The sequence below is a fragment of the Embiotoca jacksoni genome, unplaced genomic scaffold (assembly GCF_022577435.1).
Source record: "Embiotoca jacksoni isolate LCO1_2020_lvr unplaced genomic scaffold, fEmbJac1.0.p SCAF_108, whole genome shotgun sequence".
Lineage (NCBI taxonomy): Eukaryota > Metazoa > Chordata > Actinopteri > Embiotocidae > Embiotoca > Embiotoca jacksoni.
The window spans coordinates 105,588-122,500 of record NW_027185239.1 but is presented as its reverse complement, the minus strand read 5'-3'; the positions used below and the strand labels follow the sequence as shown (position 1 = coordinate 122,500).

The following is a 16,913-nucleotide window of genomic DNA, read 5'->3' as shown; positions in this document are numbered from 1 at the left end:
CTTGCACTCCCTGAGCTTCTCCTTCAGGTGGCGCTGCACTCTCCTGAGCTCCTCCCTGTCCCCAGACCTGAAGGTTGCTTTCTTCTTATTAAGAAGAACTTTCAGGTCACTGGTGATCCACGGCTTGTTGTTGGGGAAGCATTTTACAGTCCGGGATGGTACGGTGGTGTGTTCACAGAATTTGATGTATTCTGTGATACAGTCCGTCCTGCTGTTGATGTCCTCCCCATGTGGTCCAAACAGCACATCCCAGTCCGTGGACTCAAAGCAGTCCTGCAGGGCGTCTTTAGCCTCCTGTGTCCACCTCCTCACAGTCCTGGTGGTTACAGGCTGCCTCTGTACCAGAGGAACATACTTTGGTGTCAGCAGGACCAGGTTGTGGTCTGATCTACCAAGGGGGGGGGGGGGGGGGAAGGGCAGTAGTCCTGTATGCATCCATGGCATTAGCATACAGTAAGTCCAGAGTTTTATTGTTCCGTGTGGGGCAGTTCACATACTGGTGCAAAGTTGGCAGTACTTTATCCAGACTGGTGTGAATTAGCAATGCTAATTAATAACTTTCAGTGCCCAGAGAAGTTTGCAAACTTAATTCCTAATGTAACACAGAAGCACGCTGAATCTAACCACTAAATAAGCTCATATTTGAATTCACCATATGATACCCAGAAACATGTAAACAGGAGTTTTACCAGCAGCTCCGCTAACCCGCCAACGAAGTGAGCCTTGCCCTTCGAATGCTGACGCATGCGCACGTTGCAGTGCTGATATCATGGGTTACATTTTATCTCATTTTTTATGGAGCAGTTTTTACTCCTAACAAATAGATAGTGAAGGTAGACTTTACACATTGTTATATCTTTCACTTGCAGACAAATATCATGAGGGAAACTTTAAATGATTTGCTGGGATAATAACTACTACCCTCCAAAATCCTTTTTTACAGTGCAGGGTCATGACATCCAGAAGAAAACATATGAACCGGACTGAGGGGTGGACACACAAGACAGGTCATAAATAAACAAGACAGGTCATAAATAAACAAGACAGGTCATAAATAAACACCAACAGGACTGAGTCCTATTGTAAAGTTCTGCTGTAAGGAATTTAAATATGTTAAGTGCCATGAAATAACCTATGTAGTGATTTGGAGTTTTATAAATAAAGTTGAATTGAATTGAGTACTGAGAATACCAGAATCTGTAGATCACATCATCCGTCAAATTCACACTGGAGCCTGACGGCTTGAAGACGAACTTCATCTAAAGATGGGTTACCCGGCGGGGCAGCAGGGTAAGAAAGAAACAGGATTCATTAAAAGACTTTAGTTCACTGAACTGGTACAACCTTTATTGTATTTGTATGTTTTATTTATTTATGATTCTGTTTGTTTGTAAGGGGATCGGTAACTAGACTCCTATACAGTAGCTGGCGGTAATGCACCTTTCGCTGGATGCCATCAGCCCTAAAACGCAAAAGAAGAAGAAGACCCGGAAGAGGAGCGGCAGCGCCATGGAGGGTCCGGAGTTGTCGTTCACGTTGTTCTACGTCGTGTTCTCGTTCTGTTTCGTGTTCACTCCCAACGAGTTCCGCTCGGCCGGGTTCACCATCCAGAACCTGTTCTGGTCCTGGCTGGGCAGCGAGGACGTGGGCTTCATCCAGTACCACGTCCGGAGGACCAGCACCACCGTCCTGGTCCACTCTGCTCTGCCGCTGGGTGTGTGTGTGTGTGTGTGTGTGTGTGTGTGTGTGAGAGAGAGAGAGAGAGAGAGAGAGAGAGAGAGAGTCAAACGTTCATGTTGTCTTCTTATCTTCAGGTTATTTTCTGGGGATGTGTGTCGCTGCTCCGGAGAAGCTGGTGGACATTCAGCAGGTCTGTCTGTCCCTGAGGGACGTGTCCCTGAGGGACGTGTCCCTGAGGGACGTGTCCCTGAGGGACGTGTCCCTGAGGGACGTGTCCCTGAGGGACGTGTCCCTGAGGGACGTGTCCCTGAGGGACGTGTCCCTGAGGGACGTGTCCCTGAGGGACGTGTCCCTGAGGGACGTGTCCCTGAGGGACGTCCTGTTGTGTGTCAGCAGGTGAGTGACAGCTGGAGAGCCCTCCTCCTCCTCCTTTCCCTGTGCCTCCAGTTGGTCAGCTGGATGCTCGTCATGTATTGGTCCCGCTGTCACTGGAGCAATCATCCAATCAGCCGGGCCCTGCAGGCCCACGCCCCTCCCCCTCCTTCCAGCTGGGGCGCTGTGGCGAGCAGCATCAACACGGAGTTCAGACGCATTGATAAGTTTGCTACAGGAGCGCCCGGAGCCCGAGTCATCGTCACTGACAGCTGGGTTCTGAAGGTGAGCTGGAAACCTGTCGTCAGGGGCAACGGACCGGAACCATCTGCAGAGATCCACATCCAGTCTATCTGCTGTCCGTCTGTCTGTCTCTGTCTGCTGTCCGTCTGTTTGGCTGTCTGTCTGTCTCTCTCTTTCTCTACTGTCTGTCTGTCTGTTTGTCTCTCTGCTGTCCGGCTGTCTGTCTCTCGTCTGTCTGTCTGTCTGTCTTTGCTGTCTGTCTGTCTGTCTCTCTCTCTCTGCTGTCTGTCTGTCTGTCTCTGCTGTCTGTCTCTCTGGACTGAATGAGACCCAATGAGACGTTCAGGTTCTGTCAGATTTCTGAAGTCTTCCGTTCAGATGTGATGTAACAGGCGACGTCCGTCAGTCCCTCCACTGACCTTCGTGTCCCACTGTCCATCTCCAGGTGTCCACCTATCACGTACACGTAGCCTCACAGACTGACTGTCACGTTACCGTCACAGAGTCCAGGCGGCACCAGTTGAGTCCAGACTCCCCATCCCCCACCGAGATCCTAACCCTAAGAGTGGATAGCATTAACCCCGGCGTCAGACCCTTCACCATCCGGTGAGTGTTCAGAGGGGACAGACGGACCCATGTCCTGGTTCTGTGTGTCCTGGTTCTGTGTGTCTTGGTTCTATGTGTCCTGGTTCTCTGTGTGTTCTGGTTCTGTGTGTCCTGGTTCTCTGTGTGTCCTGGTTCTCTCTGTGTCCTGGTTCTGTGTGTCCTGGTTCTCTGTGTGTCCTGGTTCTGTGTGTCCTGGTTCTCTGTGTGTCCTGGTTCTGTGTGTCCTGGTTCTCTGTGTGTCCTGGTTCTGTGTGTCCTGGTTCTGTGTGTCCTGGTTCTCTGTGTCCTGGTTCTCTGTGTGTCCTGGTTCTCTGTGTCCTGGTTCTGTGTGTCCTGGTTCTCTGTGTGTCCTGGTTCTGTGTGTCCTGGTTCTCTGTGTGTCCTGGTTCTCTGTCTCCTGGTTCTCTGTGTGTCCTGGTTCTATGTGTCCTGGTTCTGTGTGTCCAGACTGAACTCCACAGAGTACTCAGATCTCAGAGAGAAGCTTCGATGTCCAATCAGGACGTCGTCCAATGTGTCGATCCACCGGACCGTCAGCGAGCTTTTCCTGGACACCTTCAGAACTCAGGTGGAGCTCAACCCGTCCTACAGCCTGCCCCGAGGACAGGTACGCTATCCCCACCCTGTCCTCATCCTGTCCCTGTCCTCATCCTGTCCCTGACCCCACCCTGTCCCTGTCCTCACCCTGTCCCCGTCCTGTTCCCACCCTGTCCTCATCCTGTCCCTGTCTTGTCCCTGATCCCACCCTGTCCCTCCCCTGTCCTTCAGTTACAGTGTGATGTGTTGTTTCCAGGAGGCGGAGCTTTGTATCGGCTGTATGCAGGTAGCAGCAGACACCAAGCTGGTTCACCTGTGTTCCACCCCAGGTAACTGTCACTGTGTGTGTGTTAATGTGTTCGTGTGTGTTAGTGTGTGTTCATGTGTTAGTGTGTGTGTGTTGGTTTCAGGGACAGACGGGGACTCGGAGTGCCAGCCGTGTTTCTGCAGACCCATGTGGTGTATGTCTTGTCTGGGTCGGTGGTTCTCCAGCCGCCAGGACCAGCAGAGACCAGAGACCTGGTTGTCCAGCAGAGCGCCCTGCCCCACCTGTAGAGCCACATTCTGTATTCTGGACATCTGTGTGGTCCGGTGACCAGACACACACACACACACACACACACACACCTGCTGGACCTGCTGACTAGCTTCTTTCTGTCAGGAGACATAAATTGTTTTAAACCCGAGTGTTTCCTGTTTGTTTCTGTTTCTTCTCAGAAAAATCCAAGCAAACTGAGATGCATCAGTAGAACCTGGAGACAATGTTTAGTCCTGAGTCTGACCTTTACACGGGGGGGGGGCAGTGAACGCCACAGACACGTGGAAATACTATTAAACACCCCCCAGTGGATATTTGGCATCAAAAGTCTCAGGCAGGTTTAGAATTTATAACCGTTTTTAAAAAAAAGTTGGAAAAGATTCCCGTTGTGTTTTTCAGAAAGAAGGATGGACTCAAAATGTCCAAAATATAAGTTTGGGTGGTGTGAAGACTAAAATCCTGTCAGACATGGACAGACAGGTTTTAAACCTACAGGTGTTTTGACAGTTTAAAATGTGAATATTCAAACTGCAGATTTTACCAGACTGTCCACGTCCTCAAAGTATGAACTGATGAAGTGTGTGACTGATGTTGGAGGACCCCGAGAGGTACAACCAGCATGCATCTGTAAATCTCATGAACTTGTATTTATTACACCAAAAACAACATATCAAATGTTGAAACTGAGATATTTTATTGTTTTATAAAGATATCTTCTCATTGTGAATCTGATGTCAGCAACACGTCTCTATAAGTTGTTCCAGGATCATGTTCACCACTGAGCTGCATCAACTCTTCTTTTAACAACACTCTGGAAACATTGGGGAACTGAGGAGACCAGTTTCTGGAGTTGTGAAAGTGAAATGTGGTCCCATTCTTGCCTGATAGAGGATTTCAGCTGCTCAACAGTTCAGGGTCTCCTTTGTTGTATTGGTCATGTCCTGATGCTCCAGATGTTTTCAATGATTGACAGGTCTGGACTGTAGGTGGCCAGTTTATCAGCGGACTCTTCTACTAGAGAACCATGCTGTTGGAATACGTGCAGAATGTGGTTGGACGTTGTTCTGCTGAAATAAACAAGACCTTCCCTGAAAGAGACGTTGTCTGGATGGCAGCATATGTTGCTCCAAAATCTGAATATATCATTCAGCATTAATGCTTCCTTCCAGATGTTCAAGCTACCCATGCCATGTGCACTAATGCATCCTGTACCATCACAGATGCTGGCTTTAGAACTGAGCTGATAACAAGCTGGATGGTCCCTCTCCTCTTTAACCTGGAGGATGCAGCGTCCATGATTTCCAAACAGAATCTCAGATTGTGATCCATCAGACCTCAGGACAGTTGTCCACTTCACCTCAGTCCATCTTCAATGATCTCGGTCCAGAGAAGGCGGCGGTGTTTCTGGATCATGTTTCTATCTGGTTTCTTCTTTGGAGAGTTTTAACATCATTTGTGGACGCAGCGATGAACTGTGTTCACAGACGATGGTTTTCACAAGTGTTCCTGAGCCCATGCAGTGATTTCCACTCCAGAATAGTGTGTTTTTAATGCAGTGCTGCCTGAGGGCCCGAAGATCACCACCATCCAATATTGGTTTCCAGCCTTGTCCCTTGTGTTCAGAGATTTCTCCAGATTCTCTGAATCTTTTAATGATATTATTACATTACATTTATCTGACTCTTTTATCCAAAGCGACTTACAATAAGTTCATTTCAACATGAGGGTTCAAACCAGAATAACAAGAATCAAGAAAATACAATTTCTTCCAGAAAGCCAAACTACAAAGTTCTATCAGTAAGTTCTATTTTAAGATACTAAAGTTCTACTGTTCAAGGTAAAGGAGGAGGAGGTGTGTTTTTAGTTTGTGGTGGAAGGTGTTCAGAGGTTCTGCTGTTCTGATGTCGTTGGGGAGCTCATTCTACCAATTAGGAGCTAGGACAGAGGAGGAGGAGGAGGAGGAAAAGGAGGGGAGTGAACAGGCTGGGATGTAAGGTTGGACCATGTCCTAGATGTAGACTGGACCCGATCTGTTCACAGCACGGTACGCAAGTACCAATGTTTGGAAACGGATGCGGGCAGCTACTGGTAACCAGTGAAGGGAGAGGAGGAAGAGGAGGAGGAGAAGGAGTGGAACCATAGATGTTGAAATCCACTAATTCGTTGTAGTTTTACGTTGAAAGAACATTATTCTTAGATTGTTGCACTATTTTCCCACACAGTCTTTCACAGACCTCTCCCCATCTTCACTGCTTTTTATATCAAATCATGTTACTGATCTGTTGCCATGGTAACCTCATTAGTTGTCAGATGTTCCACTCGTTTTTTTAGCGTTACACAACTTTTCCATCTTTTATTGATCCTGTCACAACTTTTTAGAGATGTGTTGCTGCCATCAAATTCAAAATGAGCAGATATTTGTATAAAAAAAAAAAATTCTGTTTCAACATTTGATTTGTTGTGTTTGGTCTATTTTCTATTAAATATGGGTTCAATCTGGTTTATTTACATTTTAACCAGCGTCCCAACTGTTTCAGAAATAATCTCCGTCTTTGTCTGTTTCAGTCTGGTTCGTCCATCTTGCACTTTCTGAGTAAACAAAGAACGGCCGTCCTTTAAGGCGGAGGGACAGACGGCCGTCTGTCAGGAAATTAAACTTTGGTCCGTTCTGGCCCCGGCCAGTAGGTGGCGGTAATGCGCTTCTGCGCTGGTCTGCCAAAATCAACACCAAAGACGAAGAGGCGGTAGAACCACATCCGCTGACTCAGCACGAGCGAGTTGGAGCAGCGGGGAATGTGGACCTGTCCGTCAGTCACACCTGGACCTGTCCGTCAGTCACACCTGGACCTGTCCGTCACCGTCCGCTAGTGGCGGTGGACAGGAAACAGGAAGTAAAACGTCACCGAGTCTTTCCCGGGAGCTGTCTGCAGCCATTCATGTGTACCCGCCTCTTCCGGCCAAAGCCCACGTGACCGGTTGCATTGTTTGTGGGCGCGCGCCTTTCAGAGTTGGCGGGTACCGGCAGACTGCAGCAGACGGACCGAGCAGCTCCGCGGAACTGAAACTCTTCTTCATTCTGCCCTTCTTACCGACGACATGTCTGACCGGACCGGAAGTAGCCGACGTGACGCTCACCGGAGCGAGCGTGAGCTCAGGTGAGTTTTTAATGACGAGTTTCACCTAGAGACACGACGAGCTGTCTTTGTGTCCGCCGGGACACTCGAAGCGGGCCGCCGGGATATAGCTGTTCCCTACAGCCTGTCCTCTGTCCCCTACAGTCTGTCCTCTGTCCCCTACAGCCTGTCCTCTGTTCCCTACAGCCTGTCCTCTGTCCCCTACAGTCTGTCCCCTGTCCCTTACAGCCTGTCCTCTGTCACCTACAGCCTGTCCCCTGTCACCTACAGTCTGTCCTCTGTCACTTACAGTCTGTCCTCTGTCACCTACAGCCTGTCCCCTGTCTCCTACAGCCTGTCCTCTGTCCCCTACAGCCTGTCCTCTGTCCCCTACTGCCTGTCCCCTGTCACCTACAGCCTGTCCCCTGTCACCTACAGTCTGTCCTCTGTCCCCTACAGTCTGTCCTTTCTCCTCTACAGTCTGTCCTCTGTCACCTACAGTCTGTCCTCTGTCACTTACAGTCTGTCCTCTGTCACCTACAGCGTGTCCACTGTCCCCTACAGCCTGTCCTCTGTCCCCTACTGCCTGTCCCCTGTCACCTACAGCCTGTCCCCTGTCACCTACAGTCTGTCCTTTGTCCCCTACAGTCTGTCCTCTGTCCCCTACAGTCTGTCCTCTGTCCTCTACAGCCTGTCCTCTGTTCCCTACAGTCTGTCCTCTGTCCCCTACAGCCTGTCCCCTACAGTCTGTCCTCTGTCACCTACAGCCTGTCCCCTACAGCCTGTCCTCTGTCCCCTACTGCCTGTCACCTACAGCCTGTCCCCTGTCACCTACAGTCTGTCCTCTGTCACCTACAGTCTGTCCTTTCTCCTCTACAGTCTGTCCCCTGTCACCTACAGCCTGTCCCCTGTCACCTACAGTCTGTCCTCTGTCCCCTACAGTCTGTCCTTTCTCCTCTACAGTCTGTCCTCTGTCACCTACAGTCTGTCCTCTGTCACTTACAGTCTGTCCTCTGTCACCTACAGCGTGTCCACTGTCCCCTACAGCCTGTCCTCTGTCCCCTACTGCCTGTCCCCTGTCACCTACAGCCTGTCCCCTGTCACCTACAGTCTGTCCTTTGTCCCCTACAGTCTGTCCTCTGTCCCCTACAGTCTGTCCTCTACAGCCTGTCCTCTGTTCCCTACAGTCTGTCCTCTGTCCCCTACAGCCTGTCCCCTACAGTCTGTCCTCTGTCACCTACAGCCTGTCCCCTACAGCCTGTCCTCTGTCCCCTACTGCCTGTCACCTACAGCCTGTCCCCTGTCACCTACAGTCTGTCCTCTGTCACCTACAGTCTGTCCTTTCTCCTCTACAGTCTGTCCCCTGTCACCTACAGCCTGTCCCCTGTCACCTACAGCCTGTCCTCTGTCCCCTACAGTCTGTCCCCTGTCCCTTACAGCCTGTCCCCTGTCACCTACAGCCTGTCCCCTGTCACCTACAGCCTGTCCTCTGTCACCTACAGTCTGTCCCCTGTCACCTACAGTCTGTCCTCTGTCACTTACAGTCTGTCCTCTGTCACCTACAGCCTGTCCCCTACAGCCTGTCCTCTGTCCCCTACTGCCTGTCCCCTGTCACCTACAGCCTGTCCCCTGTCACCTACAGTCTGTCCTCTGTCCCCTACAGTCTGTCCTTTCTCCTCTACAGTCTGTCCTCTGTCACCTACAGCCTGTCCCCTGTCACCTACAGCCTGTCCTCTGTCCCCTACAGTCTGTCCCCTGTCCCTTACAGCCTGTCCTCTGTCACCTACAGCCTGTCCCCTGTCACCTACAGTCTGTCCTCTGTCACTTACAGTCTGTCCTCTGTCACCTACAGCCTGTCCCCTGTCTCCTACAGCCTGTCCTCTGTCCCCTACAGCCTGTCCTCTGTCCCCTACTGCCTGTCCCCTGTCCCTTACAGCCTGTCCCCTGTCACCTACAGCCTGTCCCCTGTCACCTACAGCCTGTCCTCTGTCACCTCCAGTCTGTCCCCTGTCACCTACAGTCTGTCCTCTGTCACTTACAGTCTGTCCTCTGTCACCTACAGCCTGTCCCCTACAGCCTGTCCTCTGTCCCCTACTGCCTGTCCCCTGTCACCTACAGCCTGTCCCCTGTCACCTACAGTCTGTCCTCTGTCCCCTACAGTCTGTCCTTTCTCCTCTACAGTCTGTCCTCTGTCACCTACAGCCTGTCCCCTGTCACCTACAGTCTGTCCTCTGTCACTTACAGTCTGTCCTCTGTCACCTACAGCCTGTCCCCTACAGCCTGTCCTCTGTCCCCTACTGCCTGTCCCCTGTCACCTACAGCCTGTCCCCTGTCACCTACAGTCTGTCCTCTGTCCCCTACAGTCTGTCCTTTCTCCTCTACAGTCTGTCCTCTGTCCCCTACAGTCTGTCCTTTCTCCTCTACAGCCTGTCCCCTGTCACCTACAGTCTGTCCTTTGTCCCCTACAGTCTGTCCTCTGTCCCCTGCAGTCTGTCCTCTGTCCTCTACAGCCTGTCCTCTGTTCCCTACAGTCTGTCCTCTGTCCCCTACAGCCTGTCCCCTGTCCCTTACAGCCTGTCCTCTGTCACCTACAGTCTGTCCTTTGTCACCTACAGCCTGTCCCCTGTCCCCTACAGCCTGTCCTCTGTCCCCTACTGCCTGTCACCTACAGCCTGTCCCCTGTCACCTACAGCCTGTCCTCTGTCACCTACAGTCTGTCCTTTCTCCTCTACAGTCTGTCCTCTGTCACTTACAGTCTGTCCTCTGTCACCTACAGCGTGTCCCCTACAGCCTGTCCTCTGTCCCCTACTGCCTGTCCCCTGTCACCTACAGCCTGTCCTCTGTCCCCTACAGTCTGTCCCCTGTCCCTTACAGCCTGTCCCCTGTCACCTACAGCCTGTCCCCTGTCACCTACAGCCTGTCCTCTGTCACCTACAGTCTGTCCCCTGTCACCTACAGTCTGTCCTCTGTCACCTACAGCCTGTCCTCTGTCCCCTACTGCCTGTCCCCTGTCACCTACAGCCTGTCCCCTGTCACCTACAGTCTGTCCTCTGTCCCCTACAGTCTGTCCTTTCTCCTCTACAGTCTGTCCTCTGTCACCTACAGCCTGTCCCCTGTCACCTACAGCCTGTCCTCTGTCCCCTACTGCCTGTCCCCTGTCACCTACAGCCTGTCCCCTGTCACCTACAGTCTGTCCTTTGTCCCCTACAGTCTGTCCTCTGTCCCCTACAGTCTGTCCTCTGTCCTCTACAGCCTGTCCTCTGTTCCCTACAGTCTGTCCTCTGTCCCCTACAGTCTGTCCCCTGTCCCTTACAGCCTGTCCTCTGTCACCTACAGTCTGTCCTCTGTCACCTACAGTCTGTCCTCTGTCACCTACAGCCTGTCCCCTGTCCCCTACAGCCTGTCCTCTGTCCCCTACTGCCTGTCACCTACAGCCTGTCCCCTGTCACCTACAGTCTGTCCTTTCTCCTCTACAGTCTGTCCTCTGTCACTTACAGTCTGTCCTCTGTCACCTACAGCGTGTCCCCTACAGCCTGTCCTCTGTCCCCTACTGCCTGTCCCCTGTCACCTACAGCCTGTCCTCTGTCCCCTACAGTCTGTCCCCTGTCCCTTACAGCCTGTCCCCTGTCACCTACAGCCTGTCCCCTGTCACCTACAGCCTGTCCTCTGTCACCTACAGTCTGTCCTCTGTCACCTACAGCCTGTCCCCTGTAGCCTGTTCTCTGTTCCCTACAGCCTGTCCTCTGTCCCCTACAGCCTGTTCGCTACAGCCTGTCCCCTGTCACCTACAGCCTGTCCCCTATCACCTACAGTCTGTCCTCTGTCACCTACAGCCTGTCCCCTATCCCCTACTGCCTGTCCCCTGTCACCTACAGTCTGTCCTTTGTCCCCTACAGCCTGTCCCCTGTCACCTACAGTCTGTCCCCTGTCACCTACAGTCTGTCCTCTGTCACCTACAGTCTGTCCCCTGTCACCTACAGTCTGTCCTTTGTCCCCTACAGTCTGTCCTCTGTCACCTACAGTCTGTCCTTTCTCCTCTACAGTCTGTCCCCTGTCACCTACAGCCTGTCCCCTGTCACCTACAGCCTGTCCTCTGTCCCCTACAGTCTGTCCCCTGTCCCTTACAGCCTGTCCCCTGTCACCTACAGCCTGTCCCCTGTCACCTACAGCCTGTCCTCTGTCACCTACAGTCTGTCCCCTGTCACCTACAGTCTGTCCTCTGTCACTTACAGTCTGTCCTCTGTCACCTACAGCCTGTCCCCTACAGCCTGTCCTCTGTCCCCTACTGCCTGTCCCCTGTCACCTACAGCCTGTCCCCTGTCACCTACAGTCTGTCCTTTCTCCTCTACAGTCTGTCCTCTGTCACCTACAGCCTGTCCCCTGTCACCTACAGCCTGTCCTCTGTCCCCTACTGCCTGTCCCCTGTCACCTACAGCCTGTCCCCTGTCACCTACAGCCTGTCCTCTGTCACCTACAGTCTGTCCTTTCTCCTCTACAGTCTGTCCTCTGTCACTTACAGTCTGTCCTCTGTCACCTACAGCGTGTCCCCTACAGCCTGTCCTCTGTCCCCTACTGCCTGTCCCCTGTCACCTACAGCCTGTCCTCTGTCCCCTACAGTCTGTCCCCTGTCCCTTACAGCCTGTCCCCTGTCACCTACAGCCTGTCCCCTGTCACCTACAGCCTGTCCTCTGTCACCTACAGTCTGTCCCCTGTCACCTACAGTCTGTCCTCTGTCACTTACAGTCTGTCCTCTGTCACCTACAGCCTGTCCCCTACAGCCTGTCCTCTGTCCCCTACTGCCTGTCCCCTGTCACCTACAGCCTGTCCCCTGTCACCTACAGTCTGTCCTCTGTCCCCTACAGTCTGTCCTTTCTCCTCTACAGTCTGTCCTCTGTCACCTACAGCCTGTCCCCTGTCACCTACAGCCTGTCCTCTGTCCCCTACTGCCTGTCCCCTGTCACCTACAGCCTGTCCTTTGTCCCCTACAGTCTGTCCTCTGTCCTCTACAGCCTGTCCTCTGTTCCCTACAGTCTGTCCTCTGTCCTCTACAGCCTGTCCCCTGTCCCCTACAGTCTGTCCCCTGTCCCTTACAGCCTGTCCTCTGTCACCTACAGTCTGTCCTCTGTCACCTACAGTCTGTCCTCTGTCACCTACAGCCTGTCCCCTACAGCCTGTCCTCTGTCCCCTACTGCCTGTCACCTACAGCCTGTCCCCTGTCACCTACAGCCTGTCCTCTGTCACCTACAGTCTGTCCTTTCTCCTCTACAGTCTGTCCTCTGTCACTTACAGTCTGTCCTCTGTCACCTACAGCGTGTCCCCTACAGCCTGTCCTCTGTCCCCTACTGCCTGTCCCCTGTCACCTACAGCCTGTCCCCTGTCACCTACAGCCTGTCCTCTGTCACCTACAGTCTGTCCTCTGTCACCTACAGCCTGTCCCCTGTAGCCTGTTCTCTGTTCCCTACAGCCTGTCCTCTGTCCCCTACAGCCTGTCCGCTACAGCCTGTCCCCTGTCACCTACAGCCTGTCCCCTATCACCTACAGTCTGTCCTCTGTCACTTACAGTCTGTCCTCTGTCACCTACAGCCTGTCCCCTATCCCCTACTGCCTGTCCCCTGTCACCTACAGTCTGTCCTTTGTCCCCTACAGTCTGTCCCCTGTCACCTACAGTCTGTCCCCTGTCACCTACAGTCTGTCCTCTGTCACCTACAGCCTGTCCCCTATCCCCTACTGCCTGTCCCCTATCCCCTACTGCCTGTCCCCTGTCACCTACAGCCTGTCCCCTGTCACCTACAGCCTGTCCTCTGTCACCTACAGTCTGTCCTCTGTCCCTTACAGCCTGTCCTCTGTCCCCTACAGCCTGTCCTCTGTCACCTACAGTCTGTCCTCTGTCCCTTACAGCCTGTCCTCTGTCCCCTACAGTCTGTCCCCTGTCACCTACAGCCTGTCCCCAGGATGGGGACAAGCGGGGGGCAGGACGGCTGTCCCTTCTCTCTGTTTGATTGGCTGTCCCTCCCTGGGGGGAGGAGATATGTCCTGAGATGAGCTAACGGTGAGGTGTGACTGAAAGCAGCTGGAAGACATTTGAACTGTGTTGTGTCCTCAGCGGCGCCGGTCCGTCCCACTGCAGGAAGAGAGGGATTGACGGGAGCCTGCGGACCGCCGAGGTCGGCGCCGGTGACCGGGAAGACGGCCAACGGCCTGACACGAGACACGCCAGGTAAGAGCGCACACTCACCTGTATAATGAAGCCTCACCTTCAGACAATCAAAGGCCAGTCTGGCTCCTCCCACAGTCAGCTCAGGGTCCACGGGTTGGTCTGCTACAGTGCCTTGCAAAAGTATTGACCCCCTTGGCGTATTTCTTTTTTTGTTGCCTTACAACCTGGAATTAAAATTGAGTTTTTTTGGGGGGGGGGTTTGTATCATTTGATTTACACAACATGCCTACCACTTTGAAGATGCAAAATATGTTTTATTGTGAAACAAACAAGAAATAAGACAAAAAAAACAGAAAACTTGAGCGTGCATAACTATTCACCCCCAAAGTCAATATTTTGTAGAGCCCCCTTTTGCAGCAATTACAGCTGCAAGTCTCTTGGGGTATGTATCTATAAGCTTGGCACATCTAGCCACGGGGATTTTTGCCCATTCTTCAAGGCAAAACTGCTCCAGCTCCTTCAAGTTGGATGGGTCCCGCTGGTGTACAGCAATCTTTAAGTCATACCACAGATTCTCAATTGGATTGAGGTCTGGGCTTTGACTAGGCCGTTCCAAGACATTTAAATGTTTCCCCTTAAACCACTCGAGTGTTGCTTTAGCAGTGTGCTTCGGGTCATTGTCCTGCTGGAAGGTGAACCTCCGTCCCAGTCTCAAATCTCTGGAAGACTGAAACAGGTTTCCCTCAAGAATTTCCCTGTATTTAGCGCCATCCATCATTCCTTCAATTCTGACCAGTTTCCCAGTCCCTGCTGATGAAAAACATCCCCACAGCATGATGCTGCCACCACCATGCTTCACTGTGGGGATGGTGTTCTCGGGGTGATGAGAGGTGTTGACATAGCGTTTTCCTTGATGGCCAAAAAGCTCAATTTTAGTCTCATCTGACCAGAGTACCTTCTTCCATATGTTTGGGGAGTCTCCCACATGCCTTTTGGCAAACACCAAACGTGTTTGCTTATTTTTTTCTTTAAGCAATGGCTTTTTTCTGGCCACTCTTCCGTAAAGCCCAGCTCTGTGGAGTGTATGGCTTAAAGTGGTCCTATGGACAGAAACTCCAATCTCCGCTGTGGAGCTTTGCAGCTCCTTCAGGGTTATCTTTGGTCTCTTTGCTGCCTCTCTGATTAATGCCCTCCTTGCCTGGTCCGTGAGTTTTGGTGGGCGGCCCTCTCTTGCCAGGTTTGTTGTGGTGCCATATTCTTTCCATTTTTAATAATGGCTTTAATGGTGCTCCGTGGGATGTTCAAAGTTTTGGATATTTTTTTATAACCCAACCTTGATCTGTACTTCTCCACAACTTTGTCCCTGAGCTGTTTGGAGAGCTCCTTGGTCTTCATGGTGCCCCTTGCTTGGTGGTGTTGTAGACTCTGGGGCCTTTCAGAACAGGTGTGTATATATATACATATATATATACTGAGATCATGTGACACTTAGATTGCACACAGGTGGACTTTATTTAACTAATTACGTGACTTCTGAAGGTAATTGGTTGCACCAGATCTTATTTAGAGGCTTAATAACAAAGGGGGTGAATACATATGCACGCACCACTTTTCTGTTATTTATTTTTTAGAATTTTTTGAAACAAGTTATTTTTTTCATTTCACTTCACCAATTTGGACTATTTTGTGTATGTCCATTACATGAAATCCAAATAAAGATCAATTTTAATTCCAAGTTGTAAGGCAACAAAATAGGAAAAACGCCAAGGGGGGTCAATACTTTTGCAAGGCACTGTATCTCCGTAGCAACAAGTACTCCCTCCGTGTGTTCATGCCATGTCCACGTGTCTCCCCAGCTTCACCACGCCAGAGAGCGCCGGTGGTGCGTCCCGCTGCGGGAGGCGGGCCGACTGGGGCAGCCAGGTGGAGGACGATGAGATGAGGAGGGATGTCCACAGAGACATGCAGCGGTAATGAAACCCTGTCTCTCTCTAGCGTGTGTCTCGCATGTGTCGAGCGTGTCTCTAGCATGTTCCTGACTGGTCCTTGTGTTCAGGTACAGGAGGAGGATCCTGGCTGCAGATGCCACTCAGAGAGAGAGGAGGACGTCTTCTGGCTCCTCTGGGAGGTATCTGTCTGTATGTCTGCTTGTCTCTGTCTCTCTGTCTGTCTTATCTCTGTCTCTCTGTCTGTGTTATTTACTGGTTGTTTACATGTTTGTGTCTCTAAAAACAAACATGAATGTGGACAGAAACGGCTTTTAAAACCTGTCTGTCTGCAGCTGTGACTCCAGAGAGGGAGACAACATGGAGACCGATGAAGCTGTGTTGCTACGACGACAAAAACAGATCAACTATGGCAAGAACACGCTGGCGTACGACCGGTACATCACAGAGGTTCCAAAGTGGGTGAACACAAACGTAGATCCATGTTCACATGTGGAGAGGAACACGGCTTAAACATGTCTTTCTGTTTCCAGACACATGCGTCAGCCAGGTGTTCATCCAAAGACCCCCAATAAGTTCAGGAAGTACAGCCGCCGCTCCTGGGACCAGCAGATCAAACTGTGGAAGGTCAAGCTGCACACCTGGGACCCCCCAGCAGGGACCGGCAAGGACCAGGTGCCATGTCACATGTAAGGAGACTCACCTGTCCTTACCTGTCCTCACCTGTCCTCACCTGCCCACTTTCTGCAGTGTCAGTCAGTGACAGGATGTTCTCGTGTTTCTCATGTTCTTCCAGCGAGCAGCTCGATCTCGGTGATGTCATGGACATTGAACTGGACTTTCCAGACTTGACAGATTCCCAGAATGCACCAGTCCGCGTCCCCTCACACAGCCTTTCAGTGGAGGTGAGTTCAAGTTACACCTGTAACATACACAGTAACACACATGCCTGTAAACAACTGTAATACATGAGTGCCCAGAACAACAGTTTTTAAACATGGTTGCACCAATCACAGCCCTCCTGAAAACGCACCAATCACAGCCCTCATTAGAACTCATCTGTGGTGTCTGCCTGGCCGTTTTGAACCCGTCTGTCTTCTGTCTCTCAGGATGAAGACTGTCTGGGGACTCCAGTGAAAGTACAGAAGACGGACAGTACAGTGGAGCCGGACATGGCATAGCTCCTTCCCTGACATCTCCAGTCCACCATGTTTGACAGAAAGCTGCTCCCCCTGCTGGGAGCTGTAGCTGGTCTTTAGTTGCACTCGTTTCCTCGTTGGGACCGTTTCAGATCTCATCTGCTCAGGGAGTCGTCTTTTAAGGCCACATTTTACACACATTCATCTTTTTAATCACGCTGGGCCCATTTGAAAGGTTCTGGACCGGCTGCTCTGATCAGAGACCTAAGACCTGGAGGTCCATCACATACAAATGTTCTGTTCTGTGTATTCTAATACAACCACCTGGACTAACAGGGACCTCCAGTATCGGGAACTAAAGCCTTGCTGGGAGATTTGTTTCATCACTTCTGAAGAGTTTCACTTCAGTTATCATTTTTTTTTTAATATAAATGTTTCTTATTGCTGTTTCTGTCATGAAGACTTTGAAATAAAAAAAACTTGAATGTCTCAGAGTTTAATGACTGATGGAGGGAAGCCAGAGGAGTCATCAAGTTCAGAACAACTGACTGTCGCAAGCATCACTGCTGCGTGCATAACAGA

The 16,913-nt window shown here is 51.5% G+C and overlaps 2 protein-coding genes across 6 annotated transcripts; both read left to right on the top strand.

Moving 5' to 3' along the window:
* Positions 1-1,416: 1,416 nt before the first annotated feature.
* tmem129 (transmembrane protein 129, E3 ubiquitin protein ligase) lies at positions 1,417-4,124 on the top strand. 4 transcript variants are annotated; one of them, XM_069177480.1, is made up of 7 exons: positions 1,417-1,714; positions 1,815-1,870; positions 2,074-2,337; positions 2,741-2,901; positions 3,349-3,508; positions 3,695-3,767; positions 3,849-4,124. In XM_069177480.1, exons 1-7 carry the CDS (start codon positions 1,435-1,437, stop codon positions 4,031-4,033), a joined length of 1,179 nt encoding a protein of 392 aa, XP_069033581.1. In that variant the 5' UTR covers positions 1,417-1,434; the 3' UTR covers positions 4,034-4,124. The 4 variants fall into 4 exon arrangements, with proteins under 4 accessions (XP_069033581.1, XP_069033596.1, XP_069033589.1 ...); XM_069177495.1 differs by having other exon boundaries at positions 1,418-1,714; positions 2,128-2,337; XM_069177488.1 differs by having other exon boundaries at positions 1,418-1,714; positions 2,077-2,337.
* Positions 4,125-4,226: 102 nt separating this feature from the next.
* On the top strand, positions 4,227-16,820 carry slbp (stem-loop histone mRNA binding protein). 2 transcript variants are annotated; one of them, XM_069177520.1, is made up of 9 exons: positions 4,227-4,584; positions 6,542-7,131; positions 13,193-13,306; positions 15,103-15,216; positions 15,309-15,374; positions 15,528-15,650; positions 15,726-15,881; positions 15,989-16,097; positions 16,302-16,820. In XM_069177520.1, exons 2-9 carry the CDS (start codon positions 7,073-7,075, stop codon positions 16,371-16,373), a joined length of 813 nt encoding a protein of 270 aa, XP_069033621.1. In that variant the 5' UTR covers positions 4,227-4,584; positions 6,542-7,072; the 3' UTR covers positions 16,374-16,820. The 2 variants fall into 2 exon arrangements, with proteins under 2 accessions (XP_069033621.1, XP_069033617.1); XM_069177516.1 differs by having other exon boundaries at positions 15,303-15,374.
* The last annotated feature ends 93 nt before the right edge of the window (positions 16,821-16,913 follow it).